This window comes from Macaca thibetana, chromosome 3, assembly GCF_024542745.1.
Source record: "Macaca thibetana thibetana isolate TM-01 chromosome 3, ASM2454274v1, whole genome shotgun sequence".
Taxonomy (NCBI): domain Eukaryota; kingdom Metazoa; phylum Chordata; class Mammalia; order Primates; family Cercopithecidae; genus Macaca; species Macaca thibetana.
In genome coordinates this window covers 111,962,886-111,988,569 of record NC_065580.1, presented here as the reverse complement: position 1 = coordinate 111,988,569, position 25,684 = coordinate 111,962,886, and the positions used below count along the sequence as shown (strand labels likewise).

Below are 25,684 nucleotides of genomic sequence, written 5' to 3'. Positions count from 1 at the left end.
ATTTCTTCTTGGGACAAGGACCCTTGGTGAGATTTGGCCTTTATGCACCTCCATCTGAAAAGCTAAGCTTCTCTCTGGGAATTCGAATTGAAGGTTAGGGATGATTGCTCAGATGGGGAAAGTGTGAAATGGTAATCACTTTCATATGACACTCGAGAAATGTTATAATAAAGCTGAGTAAATTGGAGCATGAGTTAGCCGGTCCTTTGCCTAATGATGTCACCCACTTTGTGCTTCCTCCAGCCTATGATTAATAAAAGAGGGGTTATGACAGTAACTCACTCCTAGTGGGCAGCAGTGACGTCAGCAGCAGCTGAGCAAACTGACTACATTTAGTTGTGCGTGTGTATGTGGGCATTTTTTTTTCCTGTGACTAACATGAAGCTAACAGCATCTAATAAAACAAAAGCTCCTTGAAATTTGGGAAACTTATTGGGTGAACTCTTTTCTACAGGGAGCACCATTTTAATTATTCTCAGCTCATAGTTAAGTGATGTTGGAGTTGGCCAAAATTACCTTGTTGGCTTTCTGCCCCTGTTTCATTAAGGGATCACAAATGAACCCCTGGCCTTTGGGAGAGAGGTTTCTGGAGTGTTTTTTTCCTTCTACTATAGAGGCTCCTCCCTCATTCATTACACTCTTCCATCTTTTAAGAGGAACTCAATGAGTAGAAGAGGGATTGTAGCCATAAGTTATTTTTTGAGAGTTTAAAGCTGGTTGTAGAATTCAGTGATTCCATTTTAAACTCTAAGAATATTGTGCTTAATTACAGTTTGCTTTTCCAATCTGATAAAGTGACAGAAGTCCTACTTACTATTTCACCTTTGCAAACTTGACCTTCCTAAAATTAGAGTGGGCCACCTGGAAATATTTGCTCACCTAGCTGAGCTGCTGCCAGTGTCCACGCGAGCCCGCAGGACTCGTGAACAGCGGCACTCAGACCATGCCTTGGAGCTGCTCCCACAGAGGGCAGAACCTTTGGACTCTATTAGGACACGAGGGAGGCAGCAATTCACTGATTTAAAAAAAAATTCACACAGGACTGCCCCCAGGCTTTTCTGTGGGGCTTTTTCCCTCCAAGCAGCGATTTGGGAACAGGCTGTGGGGGGATCTTTGTGGACAGGCAAAACTGGATGCAAAGCAAGATTGCTGCCTTCTTATCAGTCCAATGGAATCTACGTGCTAAACCACCATGTCTTCAAGTCAGCAATGGAACTTATTACCCAAGGGGATCCAGGTGAGAAAAATGATTACAACAATCTGTGTAACAATCCGTGTTCCTTGGGGAGTATTTTTCAACAATCTTCTGGGGCAATAGGAAGATAAATTGTTGAAGCAGATGTTTCCTGATTGGGTTAGAACTGAGTCATGATAAACAATTTTGAAATATATATTGGTCAGGAAGAATGTTGAGGGCATATTTCTTCAGGTTGAGTTAGTCTGGGTTTTCTTCAATGTATGTTTTTCTATAGTGATTGTAAACGAGTATTTCTCTCAATATTGAATTTTTTTACATGTACCACTTTGTTACTTCTTGGGAAGAACTCCAGGCATTTCTGAATCATTTGAAAGTTGATTGAGGCCTTTGGTTCCAAAATGACCATTTACCTGAGGAGACGGTGATTCACAAGTTGGAAGAGATGACACGGCGTCAGAGTGTCTAAGACATTCCCCTCATAGCTCCCTTCATCTTAAAATGATCTCTGACCTACCCTTTCCTTTCTGGAGGACCCAAGTCACTCAGGAGGTAAGTGATGAACCAGGGAAGTAAGCCCTCACTGTCTGGACAACAGGATTTCAGTTCTAAGCTAGTTTCATCCAGGCAACTTCCTTTTTGTGCATTTCACCAATACTTGTTGATTACTCTTATGATTTTCCATGAGGTGGAATCCTTCACAATAGTTTCCCCAGTCCTCACAGGAGAGCAACACCTGGAAGGGCTGGAAGGGCATGGCCTTCCTTCAACAGCCACACCACTTCCTTTTACAAAGGAAGTTTGGAGAATATAATGTTGCTTGCAACAGCCATTAGGATTTAGCAAAACACTGTTTTATCTCTTTGGATATTGATTGTATGTCATTCCCCTAAGGTATTAAACAAATAAAATCAAGCTACAACATATTCGTTTGCTCTAGGAGAAAGGCAGGGTAATCTTACTTTTGTGAATTTTACTTCAGGGAATTCTCTCTTGCATGGATTTATCTGATACTGAATTGCTAAAATGAACAACTCAATCCTTTATTCATTTATTCTTTTGCATGAGTCTCTTGTCTCCTAACAACTTGGGTGTAGGCCAGCCCATCTCATTTTGTTGCTGGCCACCAAGATTCTGCTTTGGTTTAGAACAAAAAGCCAGCAGGAAAATGTATTGAGGCCATACGTGAAAGTTGGTTGGAGCAACAATGTTGCCCAAGAGGAGCATTGTAGCTGTAGTCTCCAGTAATCAGAGAACATAAGATGCAAGAGGCAGCAGAATCACTTGAATTATTAGTATTTTGTAGAGTTGCAATGTTTTTCTTGGTTCCCAAGGCCTCTTGGAGATGGATAGGGAGAAGGTTGAGTGAACTTTACAATTATAACATGAAATCAGGGTATCTCAACTGCAGAACAATTAACACTGTAGGCCAGATAATTTCTTGTTGTTGGGGGCTGTCCTGTGCGTGGTAGGATATTCAGCAGCATCCCTGGCCCCTACCCACTAATGATCAGTAGAACCTCCCTCCCTGCTGTAACAACCAAAATGTCTTCAAACATGGCCAGATGTCCCCCAGGGAGCAAAATCGCCCCAGTTGAGAACCACTGCTGTAGAATGAAGAGTAATAGGTTACTTACTGGGTTTTTTTCCTTCTCTTTTCCGCAGTTGTTTTAGTTCTAGTATCTGGGTTCCCTTGCTTCAGAAAACAGCATTTCCAAATACTCTAAAAACAGAGTATCCCACTGTTTTTGTGGAATATCCCACGAAGCAGAAGGCCTTGTGGGATATTCCAGTGGTTCTGAAAGAAATGTGAAGCTTAGGAGTCAAGTTTCAGATTAACCATTTCTGACCCTGTTGTTCTCAATGAATTTCAGGGGACTTTTTAATGTTTCCCTCTCTCTCTCTGTTTAGAGCTATTCATTCATTGACTTAACTTGAAAGCAAAACAGCTTCCCAGTTCAATTTTGAATGTGAAACACTGCTTCTCCTTTGTCCCAACTCTTTCTACCTAACATTCAGCCCAAGTTATGTACAGGCTGTGGCTGTCCAGGAAACAGGCCGTGTTTGCCAATCCCATGTTCAATGTCAACCACTTGATGAGACCCTTCTTCATCACAGACTCTCGCAGTCTCCCTGCAGCAGATAGTACTCTGGATCCTGCCCACATTCTCTGGATTCTGAGCTGCCTCTTGAGGGAGTCACCCCTCACCAACAAGGCCAGGTTTTCCGGCCTGAGCCCCAGAATAACACATTAGCTGCTGGGAACACCTTTTGATTTCTCTCCATAGTCACGTTTTATGTTTGGTTTCCCAGACGGGATGAACCAGAAATCATGCGTTTTTGGAAACAGATTTTTTCATAGGAAGGAACGAAAACACCCGGACTCGTCAGCACTCTTGTCCATGCCTCTGAACCCCCAGCCTTGTGTCATTTCAGTTGAATCAGAGAACAACATCCCAGTCACCTGCTTGGGGTGTTCACGTCTCCTGGCTTATATTTTTGACTGAATAACAGCAATCCGTGAGCAGCAGCTAAAATAATAGAGCCCTGAAAAATGTCCCCCCCCACCCCCCCACCCCCACCCCCCCCACCCCCGCTCCGCTTTTCTGGGCCTGTCTCCTTGCTCAAGGAGTAGTGAGGAAAGACACCAATTAATAGCGTGGATGAAAGCTGAAGGACAGACGGTTTGCTTGAGAAGAAAAGTGAACATTCTTGCTTCCTCATCTATGCCAACTTTGAACAGGGACAGCTGCTGCCACAGGTAAACACCACTATAGGGTTGGCCATGGCCCTAAGCTAGGTGTCACCGCAAGCCACAGGCCGGCACACGAACGCTGGCCTCTCCCCCATTCGCACAATTGAGCTCTTATCCTTAAACGAACTTTGTTTTTTGACCAGCTCACTAATTGTGATTGAAAACACCAGCTCCCCAGCAATGCACACGCATTGGAGTTAGCAGCAGCAAGACAGGCCCTAATTGCTCCATTTACATAAAAGTAGAAACATACAACTTCTAAATATAAATCTCTGGCACATCGTTCCTTTTGCAATTACAGTAAAATAAGGTACCACAGTTTCCCTCCCGGCTCCTTCTCGCAGCAAGCTGCTCCACCGGGTTCGCTAGTGGCTGCTCCTCGAGGCGAGAACAGAGCCATGCAAATGCTCCAGCGTGGAGTTGGGTTTGTGAAGTCGCCAGTAAATCAGGCCGCCTCCACTAGGTGAATAACGCGGTGGCAGCGGGCCACTTTGCTAGTGCAGTCGCTGGAGGACCGCGCTCTGCACTCAGAAGGGGGCAGTTAGCTGGTGCGCGAGCGCTCCCTGCTCGCCTCTGTCCGCGGGGAGCCAGTCGGCCCCTCCGCAGGTCCCGCTCCCTGACATTTGCTGTGGTTTCAGTCCCTGGCAGTGAGGGCTGGGTTCAGAGATTCCCAGCTGCACTCACTGAACAGTGATTTTTTTTTCCCCTCCCTGAATTCTTTAGCTGCCAAAAGGGGGGAAAAAATCAAGAGCTGCTCTTAAAAGAAGTTGCCCTTGCTGGTGCTCAGGGTAAAAATAGAGGCTGCCGCTTAGACCGGCTTGGCCCTGGCTCCAGGCATCCCGCGAGCTGGGCTCGAGCAGCGGCCGCGTTCCGGCGTGATCCCTGGAAGCTGCCAGCAGGTGCTGCTCAAGGTACAGTAGCAGGGCCGAGAAGCCGGGACCCGAAGGGCCTGGGGTGCGGGGAAGCTCCGGGGGAGGGGGAAGTGAAAGAGAAACCAAACCAAGGAAGGAGAAGGAGATTCTGGTCAGGACTGGGCTGACCAGCTTGTGCCCCGGGCCCTTGAGTTCCGCAGGGAAAAGCTGATTCCCAGTCTAGAATATTCCACAGAAGCTATTTTAACCTGCCTGCTTCCTCCACCACCCCCACCTTGATTTGCACCGAGCGAGGAGGCATTGCCACTGTGGTGCAGGTGGTTGCAGAGGGGTTGCAGCGCGGCTGGTAGGCTGGTCTGGCAGGTGGGCACTCGGTGGCATCAGATGGCCAGCGGAGTTTCAGAGTCACACTTGTGTTGTGGCTCCTCTGGTCAGAGTGCTGCAGATTTCTGTGACACCCGTGTTTAAGAAGAGCCACCAGGCTTCTCAGAAATAGTATCACTTATTATTATCTGACGGCTGCCCTTGACCCCCACAGGTTCATATTATGGATCCCATTTTATAGATGGGAACACTGAGGCCTGAGTTTACACGGTGAGTGAGCAGAGGAACTGGGATCTGATCTGGGTTTGTTTTGTGCACCACCGCCCCCATCACCTACACACACACACACACACACACACACACACACACACACACACAACTTTGTGTGGGGGGGGAGGGGATGTTATCAGGACACTAGGGTTCATGTGCGGGGCAGAGGTGAGTTTAGATGCCCTGAAGGTCATTGACTCCACTAATTCTCAGCATGAAGGGTGGAGAAGTTCCTTTCTTATAAAGGGTTTCTGTTCACCTAGTGCTAAACTGAGGGGCAGGTTTGGAGTTCACCATCATTAATCCTATTTCTGTCTTTGCCACTCAGATTCACTCTCTTGCTCTACAACTTAATGATTTTTTTCCTACTTCATTTCTGCATAGGCAGGAGTATTCTTAGAATACTCCTTCCCCCCACCCCCATGCAGCTCAGCACCCACACTTTCTCTGTATCTAGCCAAGAGAGACCCTCTTACACAGAAAACTTCTGGTGTCCTAATGGAACCTGCTTAAGCCACACATCAGGAGGCCAGAGCCTCTATATTTTGCTTGCGGGCACAGTGAAAAGTTTATTTTATGCATGTTAAATCCTGCATACAAAACAACATATCTGGTCATATGGCTCTCATTAGCTCCCAATTTTGCACATTTTATCCAACTTGTCATGAGAACTGGGCTTATGCTTCAACTATACTCCTTCAAACAACCCTTCACCATTCTTGTCAGAGGACTTCTTCCTCCTGTGTTATTTACCAGACTTGCCAACACCTCTCCCCGCCCCCAAAAAGTCTGACCAGCTTTACCCCTGTTTCAAGGAGTGTTCACTTCTTTTCATTAATCTCCTGTTATATTTGTAACAATTTAGAAATTATAGGAGTTGAAGTTCTGGTAAAAAAGAATAATGCATGAGGATTTTTGTTGTTGTTGTTGTTGTTTTGTGTGTGTGTGTGTGTGTGTTTGGTTAGTTAGGATGGATTCTAAAGACCTGGGAAGGATACTTATGAAGTTCACTTAAAGAGAATGACTATTTCCAAAGTTCTTGATTTATGAAGCAGGCATTCAATTTCAAGATGTAAAATAATAGTGTAAGTTGGTTGCGGTGGGGGGAGACCATCATCATATGATTATACAGATTTTCCCAATTTTTTCCTCAATGAAATAGCTTATTTAAAAAAAATAAAATTAGAATCCATATAAAGAACACTACCAATTTTCTTTCCTGAAAGAAACAATAAAGTACTTTGTAAATAGAAGCAACTTCATGAAGTAACAGATGTTTTATGTAAAGACATAAAACTGAACCTGAATATAACGAGACGTGTGTGCGAGTAGTAAAAGAAAAGTTGAAAGTTGGACACACTCATTGAGACATATCTATTTGATTCCAATATTTTTCTAAAAGGTAGAGTAATCCTAGCCAGAGGTTTCACTGGCTCAGTGCATCACCCAGTAGTGTCTCAGAAGCCAGGAAGGGCTTTCCATTAGATAATGAATTATGAAATGTCTCACACTGGAAAAACCAGTCATCTGCTGATGTCATGCTGATTCCAACCAATCCCAAACAAAGCCCCAGCCCTCCTCTGTTTCAGTGGTACCAATGTGTGGTGTACAAATAAGTAGTACAGTATAAAACTTCACAGTGCCAATACCATGAAGAGGAGCTCAGACAGCTCTTACCACATGATACAAGAGCCGGCTGGTGGAAGAGTGGGGACCAGAAAGGTAATGCTTTTTAACTCTTACTTCTGAGCTCTTTACACATTCAAAGATAGGATAGCTAGGAGGAATTTTACAACTAATTGGCATTTCCAATGTGCATTGTGATGTGTACCTTTTTATATTATTCAGGCAGGTTAATATAGCTTTTAATAGTCCTAGAGCATGCAAATAGATTATATGTTTATACAACCCACTCAGCACATATATACAAGTACATATGCCAAAGAGAAAGCTATTTTTAAGAGTTACATTCGCAAACAGTAAATTCAGGGAACACACACGTACTCAGATGCAGAGAGAATCCAAATATTGATAACTTGCAGTTATCTAAATGCTGCTATTAGGACTCTTGAGTTGTTTAGAGTCATTAAACTTTTGGTTGTATTTCAGACTTTCTTGTAAAACTTAATTGGACTACAAAATGTTTTGGATACTGTATATGTGACTCCAAATAGGTGGATGATGTTAAGTATTATAGTACAAAGATGTTTTATAAAACCATTATAACACAAATGTCCCCTGCCTCCCCCATTCTCTTTCACCATCCCCGTAAAAAATATGAGGCTTTTTAGGCAATGTTGACAAAGTTTCAACAATAATGGTGGAGTAATTGATGTTTCTGGAGCTGAAACCCCAAAGGTGTTAGGTTACTTGTAACAGAAAAAGTCTTACAAATAGTTGTTTTGGAAAAGGAGACAGTATATACAATTCAGAGAGCATTGTTAACCTGTGCAAACTGTAATTTTAACTTAGTGTCACAATTTTCTTGCCCTCTTCCCCTTGCACTCAGATCTTATGCTTGTAGTAATGATATTTATTAACTCTTTCCACCTAAACTGCATTGCTTGACTATAATGCTATGAACACACTAGGTGTCAGATATAAGCTGAGTGTATCTTCAGAAACCAAGAGGGCTTATGTGTGGGAAAGAAACCGAGAGGGAAGGAACGCTTTAACAGATGGACCCCTTAAAGATTCTTCTGCAAGATAAAAGCAATAAGACAGAAAATGAAAAAAGGGGAGGGGGAAGAATTTTTTTTAAGCCTTAGAAAGGCATTGTTAAAAAATTCACATTTTTCTTTTTCTGTGCACACTAAAATCCATGATGATTTTATCTGCACTGTTCCTTTGAGGGAACAAGAAGCCGTCAAGGAGGCTGTCTATGAATGCACTGGTCGGGACAGGCTTGGGGCAAGCTGAAAAAACTACCACATGACAGAGAAAAATAATTTGCCAATATATTTTAGAGAGTCTTTTCCCATAGGATCAGTTATTCAAGTCATACGAGTGCACTCTTTTTATAAAAGGATGTGGGAAAGGCCAAGAGAATTTTGCATTTTATCTGTGAAGTCCCGCGAGCGGTGGTAGGCTGTAATGTGTGAGAGTGAGTGGATCCCCGGCAGAAGGGGGCAGCTGAAGGCGACGGGGAGAGCGCTTCTGGGACTTGGGCTTGTGACAGGCTGCCTGCCCTCTGGTCCTTCAGTGCCCTGCTGCATTTCACAGTTGGGAAGAGTGGAGTGTATTATATGACCCCAAACAAAAGTTCCATTGCGCTCTCCTCAGATCGCCTGCCAGTGTTGATGACCTGAACATTTAAATATGAATGAATGGGGGGAAACGACCATCTCCCTGGATCCCATCAGACCAGAACAATCCACTGGCCCGGGCACCCTCTGTTACCCCTGAGCTACTCTTCCCTGACCTCCACTACCTGTCCACTGGACCTCCCTGGTCAGGAGGGCATTTTACCACCTAGGGCTGTGGCTTGGCAGGGTGGAGGAGCGGTGGGAACAGACTTTTTCAATCAAGTCATCCCTGTTGATTGAGACACTGTGTTTGTTTGGGGTTTCTTTTCTCCCCTCCAAAAAAGGAAGAAGGTGAAACCAGGAGACTGGGCAGAGAAAGAAAAAAAAAATAGTGAACAAAATTAGGAGAATTTATTTTAGAAGAGAAAGTAGAACCCCCGAAATTGGTGATATTTGAAGAGAGGTGTCTGTGAGGAAGCTAAGAGCAGAAGGAGAGCAGCCTGTCAGAAAACGGGCTGTCCCTCCCTCCCTAATCACAGCCCTACTCACAGCAAACTCCCTCCCTCTCCATTCACTCACTTACTTAGGGCCAATCCGTTCTCTCTCTCTCTCTCTCTCTCTCTCTCTCTCTCTCTTCCTTTCCCTTTCTCCCTCTCCCCCTCCCTTCCCTCCCTCTCTCCCTCTCTCTCCCCCTTCTTTCTCTCTCTTCTCTCCCCCTCTCCTCTCTCCCTGTCTCTCTCTCCCTCCCATCCTCTCTCTGTCTCTGTCTGTCTCCCCCCCACCCTGTCTCTCCCTCCCTCCCTCCCTGTCTCCCTCCCTCCCTCCCTCCTTCCTTCTCTCTTACTCGGAGACAGTCAGAACTCTCCTCCCTGACAGCCACAAACCTACAGCACTGACTGCATTCAGAGAGGAACCTGCAAACAAAACTTCACAGAAAACTTTTTGTTCTTGTTCCAGAGAATTTGCTGAAGAGGAGAAGGAAAAAAAAAAAAAAAACAAAAAAAAAAAAAAAAAAAAAAAAAAAAAAACCAAACCCACAAAAAAAAAAAAAAAAAAAAAAAAAAAAAAAAGAAAAAAAAACCTGTGCGTGAGGGGGGAGGAAAAGCAGGGCCTTTTAAAAAGGCAATCACAACAACTTTTGCTGCCAGGATGCCCTTGCTTTGGCTGAGAGGATTTCTGTTGGCAAGTTGCTGGATTATAGTGAGGAGTTCCCCCACCCCAGGATCCGAGGGGCACAGCGCGGCCCCCGACTGTCCGTCCTGTGCGCTGGCCGCCCTCCCAAAGGATGTACCCAACTCTCAGCCAGAGATGGTGGAGGCCGTCAAGAAGCACATTTTAAACATGCTGCACTTGAAGAAGAGACCCGATGTCACCCAGCCGGTGCCCAAGGCGGCGCTTCTGAACGCGATCAGAAAGCTTCATGTGGGCAAAGTCGGGGAGAACGGGTATGTGGAGATAGAGGATGACATTGGAAGGAGAGCAGAAATGAATGAACTTATGGAGCAGACCTCGGAGATCATCACGTTTGCCGAGTCAGGTTGGTGCTGGCATTGGCAGGGGGTGGGGAGGGGTTGGGGGTAGGAGGGTAAAATATATTTCTTTGACAGTCCCAGGAGGAACTTCTTTTCCCTCCAGCTGGAAACTGCCTGGGAAGGTTATTAGTTATTAGGTGATGGTAGCGGACTAGCGGACGGAGGGCAGGCAGGGGAGGGGGAGAGGACTTTACAGAAAAGGAATTCTCGGTCGAGCTCTGCCTGGAGATGACTGGCTTACACTTGCTAAACTCAGCCGGTCACACAGAGAGGAAGCTCGGGGCCAATGTTGAGCTGGAAGGCAGACTGTGAGGGGCTGCCTTGCCCTGCCTGTGAAACCAGATCTGAGCAGCCGGATGAAAGCCGCGGCATTTTCGGGTGCTTGGGGAGCAGAGGAGGCTTCCGGACCCCATCCAAGTTTTTATTGAGGGTAGAGGGGTGAGTGTGCCAGGATTGGAGTGGAATGGCACAGATGAAGTCACTCTCTTAAAACAAACCTTCCCCTTTAAAAGTCCAATCTGGGGCCACATTAGAGAAGCAGGGCATATTTATGAGTGACAGTCATTTTTACCTTTAGAAACTGTCTATAAGTGCACAGGCACCACATTCAAGACAGGGAAGAGCTACTTTGGGGGACGGTTGTCACTGAACCAGCAGTTACTTTTGGGACACTGACTTTTGCTCTCTGGAAGGAAAAAAAAAAAAAAAAAAAAAAGAAAACAACCAGTTTTGTTCTTTCTAAAGTTACTGAGAGCTCTCTGCCAAGGAACGCAACCTTGACAAAGTACTCTCAGATACTATGCTGAACTCACTCAATCCTTAAGAGGAAGAACTTTAATAAATAGGTTCTAATCGTTGGCCCAGGACCACACTAACCTGTTGCTGAATAGCAATACCTGTCAAAAGTATGGGCCCATGGACTTGGAGCCAGGCTATTTTTATAGTTAAGTGACACAGATCCTTTGCATGCCTGCAAGCCCATGCACGTCAGGCACACAGATGTGTTAATACCGTGTTACTTTCATGGTAATGCCAGGCTAAAGAACTGTATCCTTTGCCAACTCCATTTGAAAGGAATGCCATTGTTTTGTTTGGTAGAGCATATGGCCAGTAAAGTATGTGCAGGGACTCCCAGCATTTTTGTTTAAAAGTTTGCCGCAGCAGTATAAACAATTAAGGCAACACTCAGAATTTCCAATCCTGAAAACCTGTTGACTCAGATGTTCTGTTTTCAAGAAAACCATGAAAGACCGGGGCATCCTTCTGGGGATGCAGATAGCCTGCTGGCTGTGTGGCTTCCCCTTGCAGGAGAAGCACTGGTGTCCTACAAGCTTCCCAGTTTGGCTCTCTCACCAGAAGCCTCTTTCACTTGGGGAAGGTCCTACTTTCTTTCCCTAAAGCCCTTTCTTAACCCAGCCCCAAAAGGCATGATCATTAGGACTTTATCTTCTGAAGCTTTTTGAGGAAGAAAGCTAGGTTAGAACTTTTCAAGTTGACACCCATTTTTTCTCAACTTTTCATGGTGGGAAAAGATACAAAAGAAAATATTTATGATATTTGGCTGCGCGTGTGAAACAGATTTCAGTGGTCTAGAGGGTTGCTTCGTGTCTTTATATACCAACCTCCACACATGATGGATTCAATGACAGCTCCTATCCAGTTGCCTTTAACTATGTCATACGACTAAGTATGCCTATGCCTTTGACCACTTTTAACCGCACGACTGTTACTAGCAATATGCCCCTCTTTCTGACTTACTGGACTTGTATAGCAAATCACTCTCTTAGCATTTAGAGATTTGGCAGTGAAAAAATTTGACCATTTACATTCTTGCTTATGTGTGGTCTTCCTTTCAGTGCCAATCTTCTCCCAGTTGTATGAGATTTTGTCATTTTTTACTTCTCGGTTAGGTGTTTAGTTTGAAAGAAAATAAGCGACTTTTTAAAAAGCGATTCATTGGACGTTCACGTTGAGTCAAGTTTAAGATTTGTAATGGGAAACTCCTGGTTGACTTTACAACTTGACTTTGAATTCTTAGAAAACGTTTATTACAATTGCTTATTTTTCTCTGAGGAATTTCACACATCAACTTCAAGTTGATTTAATATAATTTCACATATTTAATAATTGCTATATGGACAGTCTACTCTTCAAGCAGAAAACCACGTGAGCATTTTGCTGCTGATTTTGCTAATCAAGGAAAAGATATTTATCATCTGAATGATTGTAGCAAATATATGAACATGAATAGCAAAGACATATGTCTTGCTGCTTTTGGAATAATTCAACTTTAATGACATTCCAACTATGTGGAATGTCAAGAGTTTTTGGAGAATAGAAAAAGCCATGTATTTTTCTTTCCCTTATAACCATTTTGTGCAGCATAGAATCCAGACATTGTCACCCATGAGCATGCCACAAATGCAGACCCATCGCGGCCCCTTTCAACCTTAGGATTCTTCAATTTGAGGCTACGTTTACTTTTTGCCTTTTCTCTCCTTGATTGTTGGATAAAGCCAAGGCATGGCTACAGAAGTAGAGAGCCTGCAAAAGCTGAAGTGCCTGGGACTCTTTTAACTGAGTTTGTCCCATCCTGCTTAGGTAGAAAGTGCCCGATTTCTGTAAAGCTGATGCGAGTTGTTATTGACTAAACAGCAGGGAATCACTCTAAGGCTCTCTGAAATGTGTCCCAACCAACAAAAATGATTTTATTTTTATGTATGTCACATCACCCAAGATTTCTCACCAAGGTTAGTGTGTTCTGTGCATGGCTGGCACAAAACCCCCAATGTTTACCTTAAGGCCTACAGAGTTCCTCACAAGGAAAGACAGAAGGGATGGGTAAAGCCAAGCTATCGCTATAAATGTCAATGAAGCTAAATTCAGTGGCCTTTTTGGCTGATACAGCTTATTTTTACTTTATTTTGACTCATGACAGTAACTGGTCAATCAATGCATAGTAATAATGTACCTCTGAGTCTCCATATGCTTTCAAACCTGGATATAGGTTCTGGTAATTAGCTTAGCAATTGATAGCACCTGTTGTAGAAAGACCAGGAAAAGAAAAACAAACAAAACACCAAGAAATGGATGTGCTCACGTAGCCTAGGTGTTGTTGAGTGCAACACCTAAGTCTACCCCTTGGAGGATACTATGTATGGAAGATTTGAGTTCGAAGTTTACACCGCCCAGACAGGGCTCCAAGAAGCCTTGCTTGGATGACCATTTTCCCCACCCCAAGAAAGCCATCTCAAAATGGAGCTGACTCCCACCATTCCATGCCCATCGTCCGAACTTTTCTGTGAATCACCCATCCCTTAGGGACGCCTTTAGGGGTTACACGTTCTCTTCTGTGAATAATGGGGAAGAGTGGCCACAAGAGGGCGCGTTCCAAAGACTTTTGCTCCTTGTCAGTTTATCCAGGGAAAGGCAGTTGTGCCTACTGGAAGCACCCCGTCTGTAGCGCCCAGTAATCTTGGTGATTATCAGTTACCTCCTGCTCCCTCTCATCCTGCAGAAAAAGTTAGGAATTTATGAGATGGGAGAAGCATGACTACCTGTAATACATTAAATGAGACAGAAGGAAAGGAAATGGAAATTCTAGTGATACATGTGAACATTCCGGAGCTCTATGGAAGGCAGACGAGTGATAAATTTCAAAAGCAAACAAAGCAGAGCAGGGAGAAATGTGACCATGAATCATCAGCGATACTGATTTGCTCACAAGTCTCTCCCTAATACGGTCTCCCGGATCGTAACAAAAACATCTTCCGTCTCCCCTGATTTTGTTGCCTAGTTTTCCGCCTTATCAACAGTTTCCACCAGCGACAAATGACAAGTGACTTCAAACAGGGAGGAAAAAGGTTCTTTCTTTAATGCCTTGTGGGAACATGGTGTTCAGCTTCTGAGGATGCGTTTGTTTCCGAACTGAGGGTGTGGAGAGAAATGGTGGGGAAAGATGGGGAAAGAGATTAATAGTGGTCTGTGGCCTGTGCAGTGGATGGACTGGGCTGGGGGTGGCGGAGATGCCAGGGTGGAAAGTCCGTTGTAATATTTAAAGAACTGCAGTAATACCTTCCCAGGCACTTTTCTTGAAAACACATATTTGTCTTGGCCCCTCTTCTGCTAAAAAATACTTGCACATGATCTCCTAGCTGTAGTTCAGAATTCTTCATACTCGACTGGTTCCTAGGTCCAAAATCAAAAGTGCCAAAGTTCTCAGGAACTTTGGAAGAAGTCTCTGAAATTTTGTGGGTTGAACCTTAAGAATTTTTGCTACTTGTAGGAATCTAAAACCCCTTTCTCCTGAAATATTTAACCTTTTTCATCACCATTTTAATGGAAGAGGCATGGATGATGGATGTTTGTGGCTGGGCATTTATAAATCAATAACGGACCCTAAGGAGGGACATTAAAGCTAAAAAATTAATCAAGATAATTTATGGCCAAACCTATAGTTCTACTGCAGGAAAGATCCTCTACTGTAGGTCAAAGGAGGAATAACCTTAAGACCTCACTTGCTGCTTTCTGCAGAAACCCCTGGAAGCAGTCCAAATGCAAAGTTAGAGCTTCAGAGAACGCACCCTGTAAATGGTAGTTGTGTATACCCTTACTATTGACTATACCATATCTAGGCACAGTGAAATCTTGATGAAGAATGGAAAATTAAAGGAACAGACGCTTTTTACAGGGAGGCTTCCCCCAACCCCCACCCCATGGTAAGTTTAAATATGTTCTGTAAACAACGAGGCTTTCCACATTCACATTAGAGACATAATTATTGCCCATATGTAAAAGAGCAACATATTTCAGGCAGGACCCTAGTGAGGAAAACAAAACCAAATCGAAACACTGCATGTGTGTGTTGCTTATTTAACTGAAAATGTTCATACACCCACAAATCTGAGATGCTGGACTTTTGGATGAGTCCATCATTTTGCATCTTAGTGTAGGGGGAGGGAACAACAAGGGGCTTAGCTGCTTAACCCTTGGCATGCCTTCATGATTGACTTATTCAAAACATTTTGAAAGCAAAGGAAAATGTGCTGCAAACACCCTTCCAGGTATCTTTCCTTCCAGCTTACACAGTCTCTCCTCTGTCCAATCCTTCCCACCCGGCAGCATTTCAGAGGTATTCCCTGTGAGGTACAAATTTTCTCTTTGCCTATTTTTCTGCACCTCTTTTTCTCTCTCTTTGGTATGTGTCCACCGAGCTCATAGAGGTTTAAGTGATGAAATATTATCACCCACATGGGTTTGCGTGGGACTTTCTTAGTGAATTACTCAGGCAGAGCAGGCTGTGATACAGCCTTGCTCACAAGCCTCGGGAGGGAAAAAATAGCACAGAGGATGAAAAGAATATTATCAGAGAGTAGGTAATGAAAGGTTAGCAAAGCGACCAGCTATATCTGGCTAGCTAGGTAATAGTGCAGGAACCTAGGTCGCACCTGTACAAACTAATGCAGAACCTGCTCACGGCGCATTATGGGAAGGCTTTCATTTCAAGATTTTACAGCATGAGATATTCAAGTGAAAACTAAAACTGATTAGAAATTGATCCTGAACATCCCAGCCTTAGTCAACCTTCCCTTTTCCAAATTGTTATGCAAGGAGATTGGAGGATTGGGGCATCTTGAAAGTGTCACTGCAGTATAGCCATCTCTCTCAGGTAATATAAAGATAAAGGGAATATAATAAATTGACCTGTTATTTATTATATTTTTCATACCTAGGACATTCCGAGGCTGTAATATATTTCTGAAGCCTGCAGCCCTGATAAACATCAATCCCACGTCAGTTTCCAGCAGTCTCATCTCCCCACCCCCTTCTGCAATGAAAGCTAATGTAAAAGAAAGAAATATGCACTGCTTAATAAGTCAGAATACAATAGAACTTGTAAAATGTACCTGCATATAAGGTAGACATTAGGAAGACTTGAATCTCTCTCTTCCCCCTGTTCTCCTGAGCATTATGGCAACAGCATTTTCATGAAATTAGATCTGTTTTATTTTTTTTCCTGATAAAATATCATGCAATATACAAATAGCAGTTCCAGAAATGGACACCAGGAGAAGGAGGCGACAGGCATGTCAATTAGTAGGGGGAAAATCCAAATGTCAGAAATATGGGGGAGAGAGAAAGCACGCAGGCAGTGGATGCAAATACAGGGAACAGAGTCTTTCAATTCAGATAATTAAACGGATGCATAAATCAGCGCCCGTGCCTCTCCATAATACGCAGGCGATGCCATGCAGTTAATTATCAGCCAAGACCAGCATGAAAGTCATTTTATGATGACTCTCTGATCCTAATATAACAGCACCTGACAGATTGAGCCCCCTCTAATGAGTACTCTCTTTGTACAATCCTCTCTCAGGAACACTAAATCATTTGCTTCCAAGTACAGCTGCCTGTGAAGAAGGGGTGGGGCTAGATCATGCATCAGAAACCTGCTCTTGTGAAATGAGGGGCTGTCCTGTAGGCTGTGTGACTAGAAGCCAGCAGCCTCAGCCTCTCTAACCCTACAAAAGCAATTTGCACGCGGCTGTCCCTAATTCTAGTCAGCCAACTAACCCTCCCTCGGCACCCCCACCCAAACATCTGGATGTTATTCATGGAAATTCCACTTCATGCGGGTCAGTACTGCTGTCCATCGGCCTTCACCCTGACCCCTTCTGGCAGGTGTGGACGAGAGCAGAGTAGATGCCATGGGGATGAGTTACCCAAAACCCAGTGAGCCTCCCTATGTGGGGCACTAGTCAGATGCTCCAGTTTCACACTCTTTCCTGGAAAAACAAAACCCAACCTTGTGCCCTCTGGGTTCTCTAATTTAGCAGCTACTATCTCTCTGTTTTTGGAGTGACACCCTGTGCAGTTTAGGATTTCAGAAGCTGTCCCGCATAGAAGCAGAAGGGAAAACAGCAGGTAGCTTGTTAACATTCTCCATGGGGCAAGGCAGATGTGCCCATGCTGGAGGTAACCTGCACACCCTCCAGGCCAGTTATCCGAGGCTTGGGAGGTTTCCCTCGGTCTTCTCCTAAGGCCTTGGCAGGACGCTGCCTCCCTAAAATCAACTGCTGATTGCCTTTTTAGTTGTAAATGATTAAGCTCTGCTTCTGGGAATCTTCTCTTTACTTTGTTAAGAAACAAACAACAACAACAAACCCCCACCAATTCTTAGCAAAGGGGAATATAGAATTCAGATTTTGAAAAAATAAGTCATCATGCTTCCTAAAATAAGACAGCTTCTCCCTCTAACTGCTCTCTGCTCTGGTATTCTATCTAATCATAAACCCAGCTTTATTATTCATTTCAACTCCTGCCAAAGACATGAGGTCGGAGTCAGAGGAACTCCCCTTACCACCACCACCACCATCATCATGGCCAGCATCCTCGTAAGTTTATAGAAAGATGCCAGAGAACCTTTCATATCCATCTGCAGCCCTGCTTGGCCCTTGCCTCAGTGAATTTACCACTATCATAATCACAGTGTGCAGAGTGTGTTAAATTAAGAACAGAATCTACAGTACGCAATGCACAGAAAAGCCTGCCTTCTGCTGCAGAGAACTTGAAACTGTGCCTAAAATTTATAGTACCGTAAACATCTCAGGGCCTCGAGTGATAAGTATGGCTGGATTTCCGTTAACTATAGAAATTCAGGCAGGGAGATCCTCCCAGGGAGTTGCGAGTTCTAAGATGAACTTCTTGAAGATTGTTCACAGATTTGTGCATGGGATACATGTACAGCGGACTGTTATAAGGAGGTCCATGGTCAGGGAAAAGAGGGTATGTTTCCATATGCCACAAAGGGGGAAAAAAGGAAGTGAGAGAACATATTTGATTAATCAAAAAATTTTAGTTTGGATACCTGCTTTCATAGTAATTGTTGCTGCGTCATTAAACATACAGGTGCTTACGAAAAGAGAAGGAAATAGGTGACTTTCTAATTTTAGAGTTAGGCTAGAACTGAGTGGTTGCTAAATTCAACTGCCCTGACAATGTGGGGATTTCCTGTCCATCAGCAGCGATTGCTATTTGACATTTGTTTCTGGTGCCCATTAGGCTGCACTCTAATGGGTCAGAGGCAAACATCGGGGATTCAGAGGTACAACGTGGCTCTCTTAATTTAATAGAACTCAATGCTAAGGACGCCTCCATTTGTTAATAAGTAATCAAGTCATTGCCTACTTTCTGCTGAACATTAGACTATGATAGTGACCTTAGACCCTGGGCATTCTAAACCAGGCTGGCAGGAGGGTGGCGGTGGAAGTGATGTGAAGGAAGCCTCCTAGAGGAAGTGTTGTCCAAACAATCTGAAAATTGAAACATTATTAAAGGCAGCACTAAGGGTGATGTGTTGGAGTTGGGGCAGGAGCACTTGAGGCAGAAGGAACAGCAGGTGTCACTGCCTGCGGGTGAGACAGGGGGTGGAATTCTCAAGGCCTTACACCCCAGAGACCAGGACTGGGCAAGAGCTGGCATTCAAGGAAGGAACAGCATGTACAGAGCCCAAAGTCCCAGGCACTTTCTGTTGGATACTGAGAGCAATAGGAATTCAGTAAAGGACTTTCAAGAAGTGATGTGATCAGATCCACCTGTGAGAAAGATGCCTTTGGCTGCTTCATGGAGAAATGACTGGAGAGGAGGCCTGCCTTAGTGTTGCAGAGGCAAAGTAAAGAACATGCTGCTGCAGTGACCCAGCAAAGAGGTGATGGGGGAGGAATCAGGCTGTGACAGGGGAAGAGGAAGCTGACTCAGTGTGTCCCGACTGCACAGACCTACATAGTGAGGCGAGGCCAGGGGCTGCATTTTTGTCTGAGAATGATATTTCCTTAGCTCTCTAGAGCTTACAGTGTCTTTTCGTTTATGTTATCTCAGTTGATCTTCCTAAACCTGGAGATAACAGGTCACATGTCCTTATGTCATTCCTATTTTATAGAAGATGAAACTGAGGTTAAGCAATTAGTCAACAGACACAGAATCACAGGCCCTCTTCATTCTAAAGCAAGGGTCCAAAACCTTTTTTCTATAAAGGGCCAGAGAGTAAATGATTTACGCTTTGTGAGCCAGAGAGTCTGTTGTAGCTACTCAGCTCTGGGTTATTCTAGTGCAAAAACAGCTGTAGGCAGCATGTACAGAAATGAGCATAACCATGCTCCAACAAAACTTTATTTACAGGCACTAACGTTTAAATTTCAGACAATTTTCACATGTCACAAAATACCACTTTTCTTTAACCACTTAAAAGTATAAAAACCATTCTTAGTTTGCAGGCAGTACAGAAAGAGTTTCGGCCCATGGGCCGACATTCGCTGACCCCTGTTCGAGAGGATCTATCACAGAAGACTCTTGCTTGCCTGAAATTTGTGAGTGCATGTAAATGTTGGAATTAACAGGTGTCACTGTTTTCTCTTATGCTGTCTTTTGTCTTCAGGAACAACCAGGAAGACGCTGCACTTCGAGATTTCCAAGGAAGGCAGTGACCTGTCAGTGGTGGAGCGTGCAGAAGTCTGGCTCTTTCTAAAAGTCCCCAAGGCCAACAGGACCAGGACCAAAGTCACCATCCGCCTCTTCCAGCAGCAGAAGCACCCGCAGGGCAGCTTGGACACAGGGGAAGAGGCCGAGGAAGTGGGCTTAAAGGGGGAGAGGAGTGAACTGTTGCTCTCTGAAAAAGTGGTAGACGCTCGGAAGAGCACCTGGCATGTCTTCCCTGTCTCCAGCAGCATCCAGCGGTTGCTGGATCAGGGAAAAAGCTCCCTGGACGTTCGGATTGCCTGTGAGCAGTGCCAGGAGAGTGGCGCCAGCCTGGTGCTCCTGGGCAAGAAGAAGAAGAAAGAAGAGGAGGGGGATGGGAAAAAGAAGGGTGGAGGTGAAGGTGGGGCAGGAGCAGATGAGGAGAAGGAGCAGTCGCACAGACCTTTCCTCATGCTGCAGGCCCGGCAGTCTGAAGACCACCCTCATCGCCGGCGTCGGCGGGGCTTGGAGTGTGATGGCAAGGTCAACATCTGCTGTAAGAAACAGTTCTTTGTTAGTTTCAAGGACATCGGCTGGAATGACTGGATCATTGCTCCCTCTGGCTATCATGCCAACTACTGCGAGGGTGAGTGCCCGAGCCATATAGCAGGCACATCCGGGTCCTCACTGTCCTTCCACTCAACAGTCATCAACCACTACCGCATGCGGGGCCACAGCCCCTTTGCCAACCTCAAATCGTGCTGTGTGCCCACCAAGCTGAGACCCATGTCCATGTTGTACTATGATGATGGTCAAAACATCATCAAAAAGGACATTCAGAACATGATCGTGGAGGAGTGCGGGTGCTCATAGAGTTGCCCAGTCCAGGGGGAAAGGGAGCAAGAGTTGTCCAGAGAAGACAGTGGCAAAATGAAGAAATTTTTAAGGTTTCTGAGTTAACCAGATAAATATAAATTAAAAAAACAAAAAAACAAAAAAACAAAAGTAAATTAAAAACAAAACCTGATGAAACAGATGAAGGAAGATGTGGAAAAAAATCCTTAGCCAGGGCTCAGAGATGAAGCAGTGAAAGAGACAGGAATTGAGAGGCAAAGGGAGAATGGAGTACCCTTTATTTCTTCTGAAATCACACTGATGACATCAGTTGTTTAAATGGGGTATTGTCCTTTCCCCCCTTGTGGTTCCCTTGTGAGCCTTGAGTCAACTAATCTAGTCTGCAGTAGTGCGGACTAGAGCAACCCAAATAGCATCTAGAAAGCCATGAGTTTGAAAGGGCCCATCACAGGCACTTTCCTACCCAATTACCCAGGTCATAAGGTATGTCTGTGTGACACTTATCTCTGTGTATATCAGCATACACACACACACACACACACACACACACACACACACACACACACACAGGCATTCCCACACATTACATATATACACATACTGGTAAAAGAACAATCGTGTGCAGGTGGTCACACTTCCTTTTTCTGTACCACTTTTGCAACAAAACAAAACAAAACAAACAACATTAAAAAATTGAGAACAAGTATGGAAAGAATGAAAGATCAAGGAAAAAAGAATACCAAGTTACATTTCGTTAAGGTGCTTATGATCTTAGAACTATGCAACCTAATAGGTTTGAAACTGTTTACCTGAGAGAGAACAAAAAGAGAGACTTTTTTGTATTGGAAGTAATCTGATTAATTTTTATTTTCTTCAAGGAGAGATACTTGAAAGGAATATGTTTGTCCATCTGTTGGATCCAAACATTTCTATATTTTGTAAATGTTGTTGTTGTTTTTTTTTAATCGTTTACTATTTGCACTACAATGGTGTTTGACCTGTCTAATCCTTATTTAACAAGTATTTTCTTTGAGTGGGGGTGGGGGTGGGGTTTAAGAGCTGCACTTAATGTGAGCTATAAAAGAACTGCTACAGCACACAAAATAGCTATTTTTATTATTATAATTATAATTATTATTATTATTTTGTACCTTAAAAAATAGACACATACACCAAAGACATTTGTGTGAGCCTTTAAACAGTCTGTCTGTGGTTGGTATCATTCACCATCAATGAGTCAGGGGTTGGGATTCAAGGTTGAGTAGTGTGGATTGTGTTCAGGCTTAAAAGACCTGAGAAGTTTGGTTTTTGACTCCTTTTACATCCATGAAACAGGACATTTCATACTGGATGTACAGTAGTTGTACACTGTTGGATATCAAGTTCAATCAAATTCATGGAACTACATGCTTGTATGTGTATATATACATTGCTTGTGCATATGCATATCTGTATGTATATATACATGTATTGTACCATGTCCATACACATTTTAAGCACTTCAGGCTGTCATTTTTTAATGTTCTTAAAGCAATGAATGTTTGTGTGCAAAACACAGTATTTTTAAGAAGGATAGGCTATAGTTTTTGCTTTTACTCTGAACTAGGTGGGCACATTTCAAAAATTCGGATGGGAAAAAGCCTGAAAATTCCAGTGAATATTCAGCAAGGCCCTCTTTTGTTGTACAGGGATCAAATTTCCTCCTCTTTTTTGTGCCCCCTCCCACTTCTACAAGTTTTCCCCTATGGGGAAAACAGGATGATAATCAAAACTCTGGGCGGAAGTTTTTCCAACTTAGTGTCTACTGGAATCAATCTTAAATCAGAAGCTTTTTCAGAAAAATATAATATTTAGGTCAGAATTAGAGTTAAGTGTATTTTTAAAAAATGATTAAGGCTTGGTTATGAGAAATATTACCTGTACCAGCTGGGAAAAATAATGTCGCCACTAACTAAAAGATAATTAATTTGGGAGAAGGTGTTAAGAGAGGGAGAGTAAGGAAGAGAACAGTTAAGAAGAGGCAGAGATGAGGGCAGTAGTAAAAAATCTCTAAATTTTTAATTTATAGCCAAAACTCTTCATGTGTAAATTTGTATCGATTCAGATGCAGAGAGGGAAAAAAAAAAAAAAAAAAAACACCTTTGTTTTATAAATATCAAAGTACATGCTTAAAGCCAAGTTTTTATCTAGTTTATTCTAGTATTTAGCTTGCCTAGAATAGCTAATAAATTATTCATGTATGTGCTTTTGAAAATACAGAGCCTTATTTTTACAGACTTGTGTGAAGTTGGCAAATATTTTGAAAAAAGGAAAAAAGTTTCTAATAATTGGGAACAATTACATTAATTAATATTTTGTAAAATATTGAAGCTTTTAGCCCTATGTCAATTTGTAGATTAAAATAAATTAATTATAGGAAAGGAAGATATCAGTGAGAAACCAAAGATTACAAAAGGTGGTTTAGCTCTCCTTGAAAAATATACTCAGTTGGTATACTGTAACACTTGGCTATATGTAGGCAATGTCACTACAGGGCAAATACACTTACTGTGTTCTAGAGGCCGCCCTTTCTTATGCAGAAAATACAATATGCACTGCATGAGAAGCTTGAGAGTGGATTCTAATCAAGGTCTATTGATCTTGGATATCATGCATGTGGGAAGGTGGGTGTGGTGAGAAAAGTGTTAAGGCAAGAGTAGATGGCCATGTTCAACTTTACAAAATTTCATGGAAAACTGGCAGTATTTTGAACTGCATCTTCTTTGGTACTGGTACCTGCAGAAACAGTGTGAGAAATTAAGTCCTGGTTCACTGCGCAGTAGCAGAGATGGTCAAGGATATGGAAAAAGCAGAAATATGCAAAGAAAGCTGATACCCATGTATAGTTCCCATTCATCTCAAATATATCTGCTACCTTTTTAAGCTAAGTCCTAGACATATCGGGGATAACATAGGGGTTGATTAGTGACCACAGTTATCAGAAGCAGAGAAATGTAATTCCATATTTTATTTGAAACTTATTCCATATTTTAATTGGATATTGAATGATTGGGTTATCAAACACCCACAAACTTTAATTTTGTTAAATTTATATGGCTTTGAAATAGAAGTATAAATTGCTACCATTTTTTGATAACATTGAAAGATAGTATTTTACTATCTTTAATAATCTTGGAAAATACAAGCCCTGTGAACAATCACCCTTTCACCTAGCAGCATGAGGCCAAAAGTAAAGGCTTTAAATGCTAACATATGGGATTCTTAGTAGTATGTTTTTTTTTTTGAAACCAGGGTGGCTCTATCTTAGCTTACTATCTCCTCGCTCTTTCTCTAAGGCTAAACTCTAGGCTCTTAAAAATCTGCCCACACCAATCTTAGAAGCTCTGAAAAGGATTTGTCTTCAAATATCTTTTAATAGTAATATGTATTTTATGGACCAAATTGACATTTTCTATTTTCATTTTTCCAAAAAAGTCAGGTGAATTTCAGCACACTGAGTTGGGAATTTCTTATCCCAGAAGACCAACCAATTTCATATTTATTTAAGATTGATTCCATACTCCATTTTCAAGGAGAATCCCTGCAGTCTCCTTAAAGGTAGAACAAATACTTTTTATTTATTTATTTTTTCACCATTGTGGGATTGGACTTTTAAGAGGTGACTCTAAAAAACAGAGAACAAATATGTCTCAGTTGTATTAAGCATGGACCTATATAATCATATTCACTTAAAAAAATGATTTCCTGTGCACCTTTTGGCAACTTCTCTTTTCAAGGTAGAGAAAAACTTAGTCACCCTGAAAACCCACAAAATAAATAAAACTTGTAGATGTGGGCAGAAGGCTTGGGGGTGGACATCGTATGTGTTTAAATTAAACCCTGTATCACTGAGAAGCTGTTGTATGGGTCAGAGAAAACGAATGCTTAGAAGCTGTTCACATCTTCAAGAGCAGAAGCAAACCACATGTCTCAGCTATATTATTATTTATTTTTTATGCATAAAGTGAATCATTTCTTCTGTATTAATTTCCAATGGGTTTTACCCTCTATTTAAATGCTTTGAAAAACAGTGCATTGACAATGGGTTGATATTTTTCTTTAAAAGAAAAATATAATTATGAAAGCCAAGATAATCTGAAGCCCGTTTTATTTTAAAACTTTTTATGTTCTGTGGTTGATGTTGTTTGTTTGTTTGTTTTTATTTTGTTGGATTTTTACTCTGTTTTTTTGTTTTGTTTTGTTTTTTTGCATACTACATGCAGTTCTTTAACCAATGTCTGTTTGGCTAATGTAATTAAAGTTGTTAATTTATATGAGTGCATTTCAACTATGTCAATGGTTTCTTAATATTTATTGTGTAGAAGTACTGGTAATTTTTTTATTTACAATATGTTTAAAGAGATAACAGTTTGATATGTTTTCATGTGTTTATAGCAGAAGTTATTTATTTCTATGGCATTCCAGCGGATATTTTGGTGTTTGCGAGGCATGCAGTCAATATTTTGTACAGTTAGTGGACAGTATTCAGCAACGCCTGATAGCTTCTTTGGCCTTATGTTAAATAAAAAGACCTGTTTGGGATGTATTTTTTATTTTTATTTTTATTTTATGTCTTATTTATTTTCCATGATCAACTTTGCACACATATTGACACATCCTTTGCTGGGTGATAATTTTGTTTTTACTGTAATTATCCAGAAGAGGATGAGAAACAGACTGAATGTGGGAGAGAACAAAAGCTGGAGTGAGAGAGCTCAAGTAGAAAAAGAATAGATATTGCCATGGCAGAGGCTGTTAATGGGCTGCAGATGCTTGGATCAGCAATATTTATATTTTATTCTTTTGTTGATTTCCCATTTCTTCAAGTGTAGTGGCAACTGCTCACAGGAAATAAAGAGATATTAATTCCTTCCCTCCCTCTTTCCTTCTTCCTCCTTTCCTTTCCAGTTAGAAAACTGGAAATGCATGAAGCAACTAGAGCTAGAGAACTATATACATGGGGAAAAAATGTACTTAGTCTTATTACTGGGACCAACAGAGTTGGAATTTGGAATTACAAAAGTAAGGTCAAACATTAATTGATAGGTCGACCTTTTCTTCTCTAGTTTTTCTCTATTATCTGTGCCCATCTCAGAGTTTACATGGAGAAAGTAAGCTCCACAACTGCTCATTTGGACCAGGAA

General features: G+C 42.5%; 1 protein-coding gene and 1 long non-coding RNA gene across 6 annotated transcripts in view; one reads left to right on the top strand and one right to left on the bottom strand.

Annotated features, from left to right (window-relative positions):
* The window catches only part of LOC126951437 (uncharacterized), an 85,310-nt gene extending 69,038 nt beyond the window's left edge, over positions 1–16,272 (bottom strand). For 2 of the 3 annotated variants that reach the window (XR_007724471.1, XR_007724473.1), the window contains exon 1: positions 16,100–16,269. This is a non-coding gene — a long non-coding RNA (uncharacterized LOC126951437). Of the gene's footprint in view, positions 1–16,099 lie in introns of all 3 variants that reach the window. The other variant, XR_007724472.1, reaches the window with a different exon arrangement.
* On the top strand, positions 1,020–25,086 carry INHBA (inhibin subunit beta A). Of its 3 annotated transcripts, XM_050785516.1 has the most exons (6): positions 1,020–1,237; positions 1,543–1,747; positions 4,674–4,861; positions 5,361–5,416; positions 9,619–10,198; positions 19,627–25,086. In XM_050785516.1, the coding sequence occupies exons 5-6, from the start codon at positions 9,811–9,813 to the stop codon at positions 20,517–20,519; spliced, it is 1,281 nt and encodes a 426-aa protein (XP_050641473.1). In that variant the 5' UTR covers positions 1,020–1,237; positions 1,543–1,747; positions 4,674–4,861; positions 5,361–5,416; positions 9,619–9,810; the 3' UTR covers positions 20,520–25,086. The 3 variants fall into 3 exon arrangements, with proteins under 3 accessions (XP_050641473.1, XP_050641474.1, XP_050641471.1); XM_050785517.1 differs by lacking the exons at positions 1,020–1,237; positions 1,543–1,747 and having other exon boundaries at positions 3,815–4,861; XM_050785514.1 differs by lacking the exons at positions 1,020–1,237; positions 1,543–1,747; positions 4,674–4,861; positions 5,361–5,416 and adding an exon at positions 5,430–7,138.
* Positions 25,087–25,684: the final 598 nt, after the last annotated feature.

Bases quoted from the DNA above. Each gene is read 5' to 3' on its own strand.
- INHBA (XM_050785516.1), top strand. From the start codon at position 9,811: ATGCCCTTGCTTTGGCTGAGAGGATTTCTGTTGGCAAGTTGCTGGATT. The intron at 10,199-19,626 runs GTTGGTGCTGGC...TTTTGTCTTCAG, and splicing joins CATCACGTTTGCCGAGTCAG to GAACAACCAGGAAGACGCTG.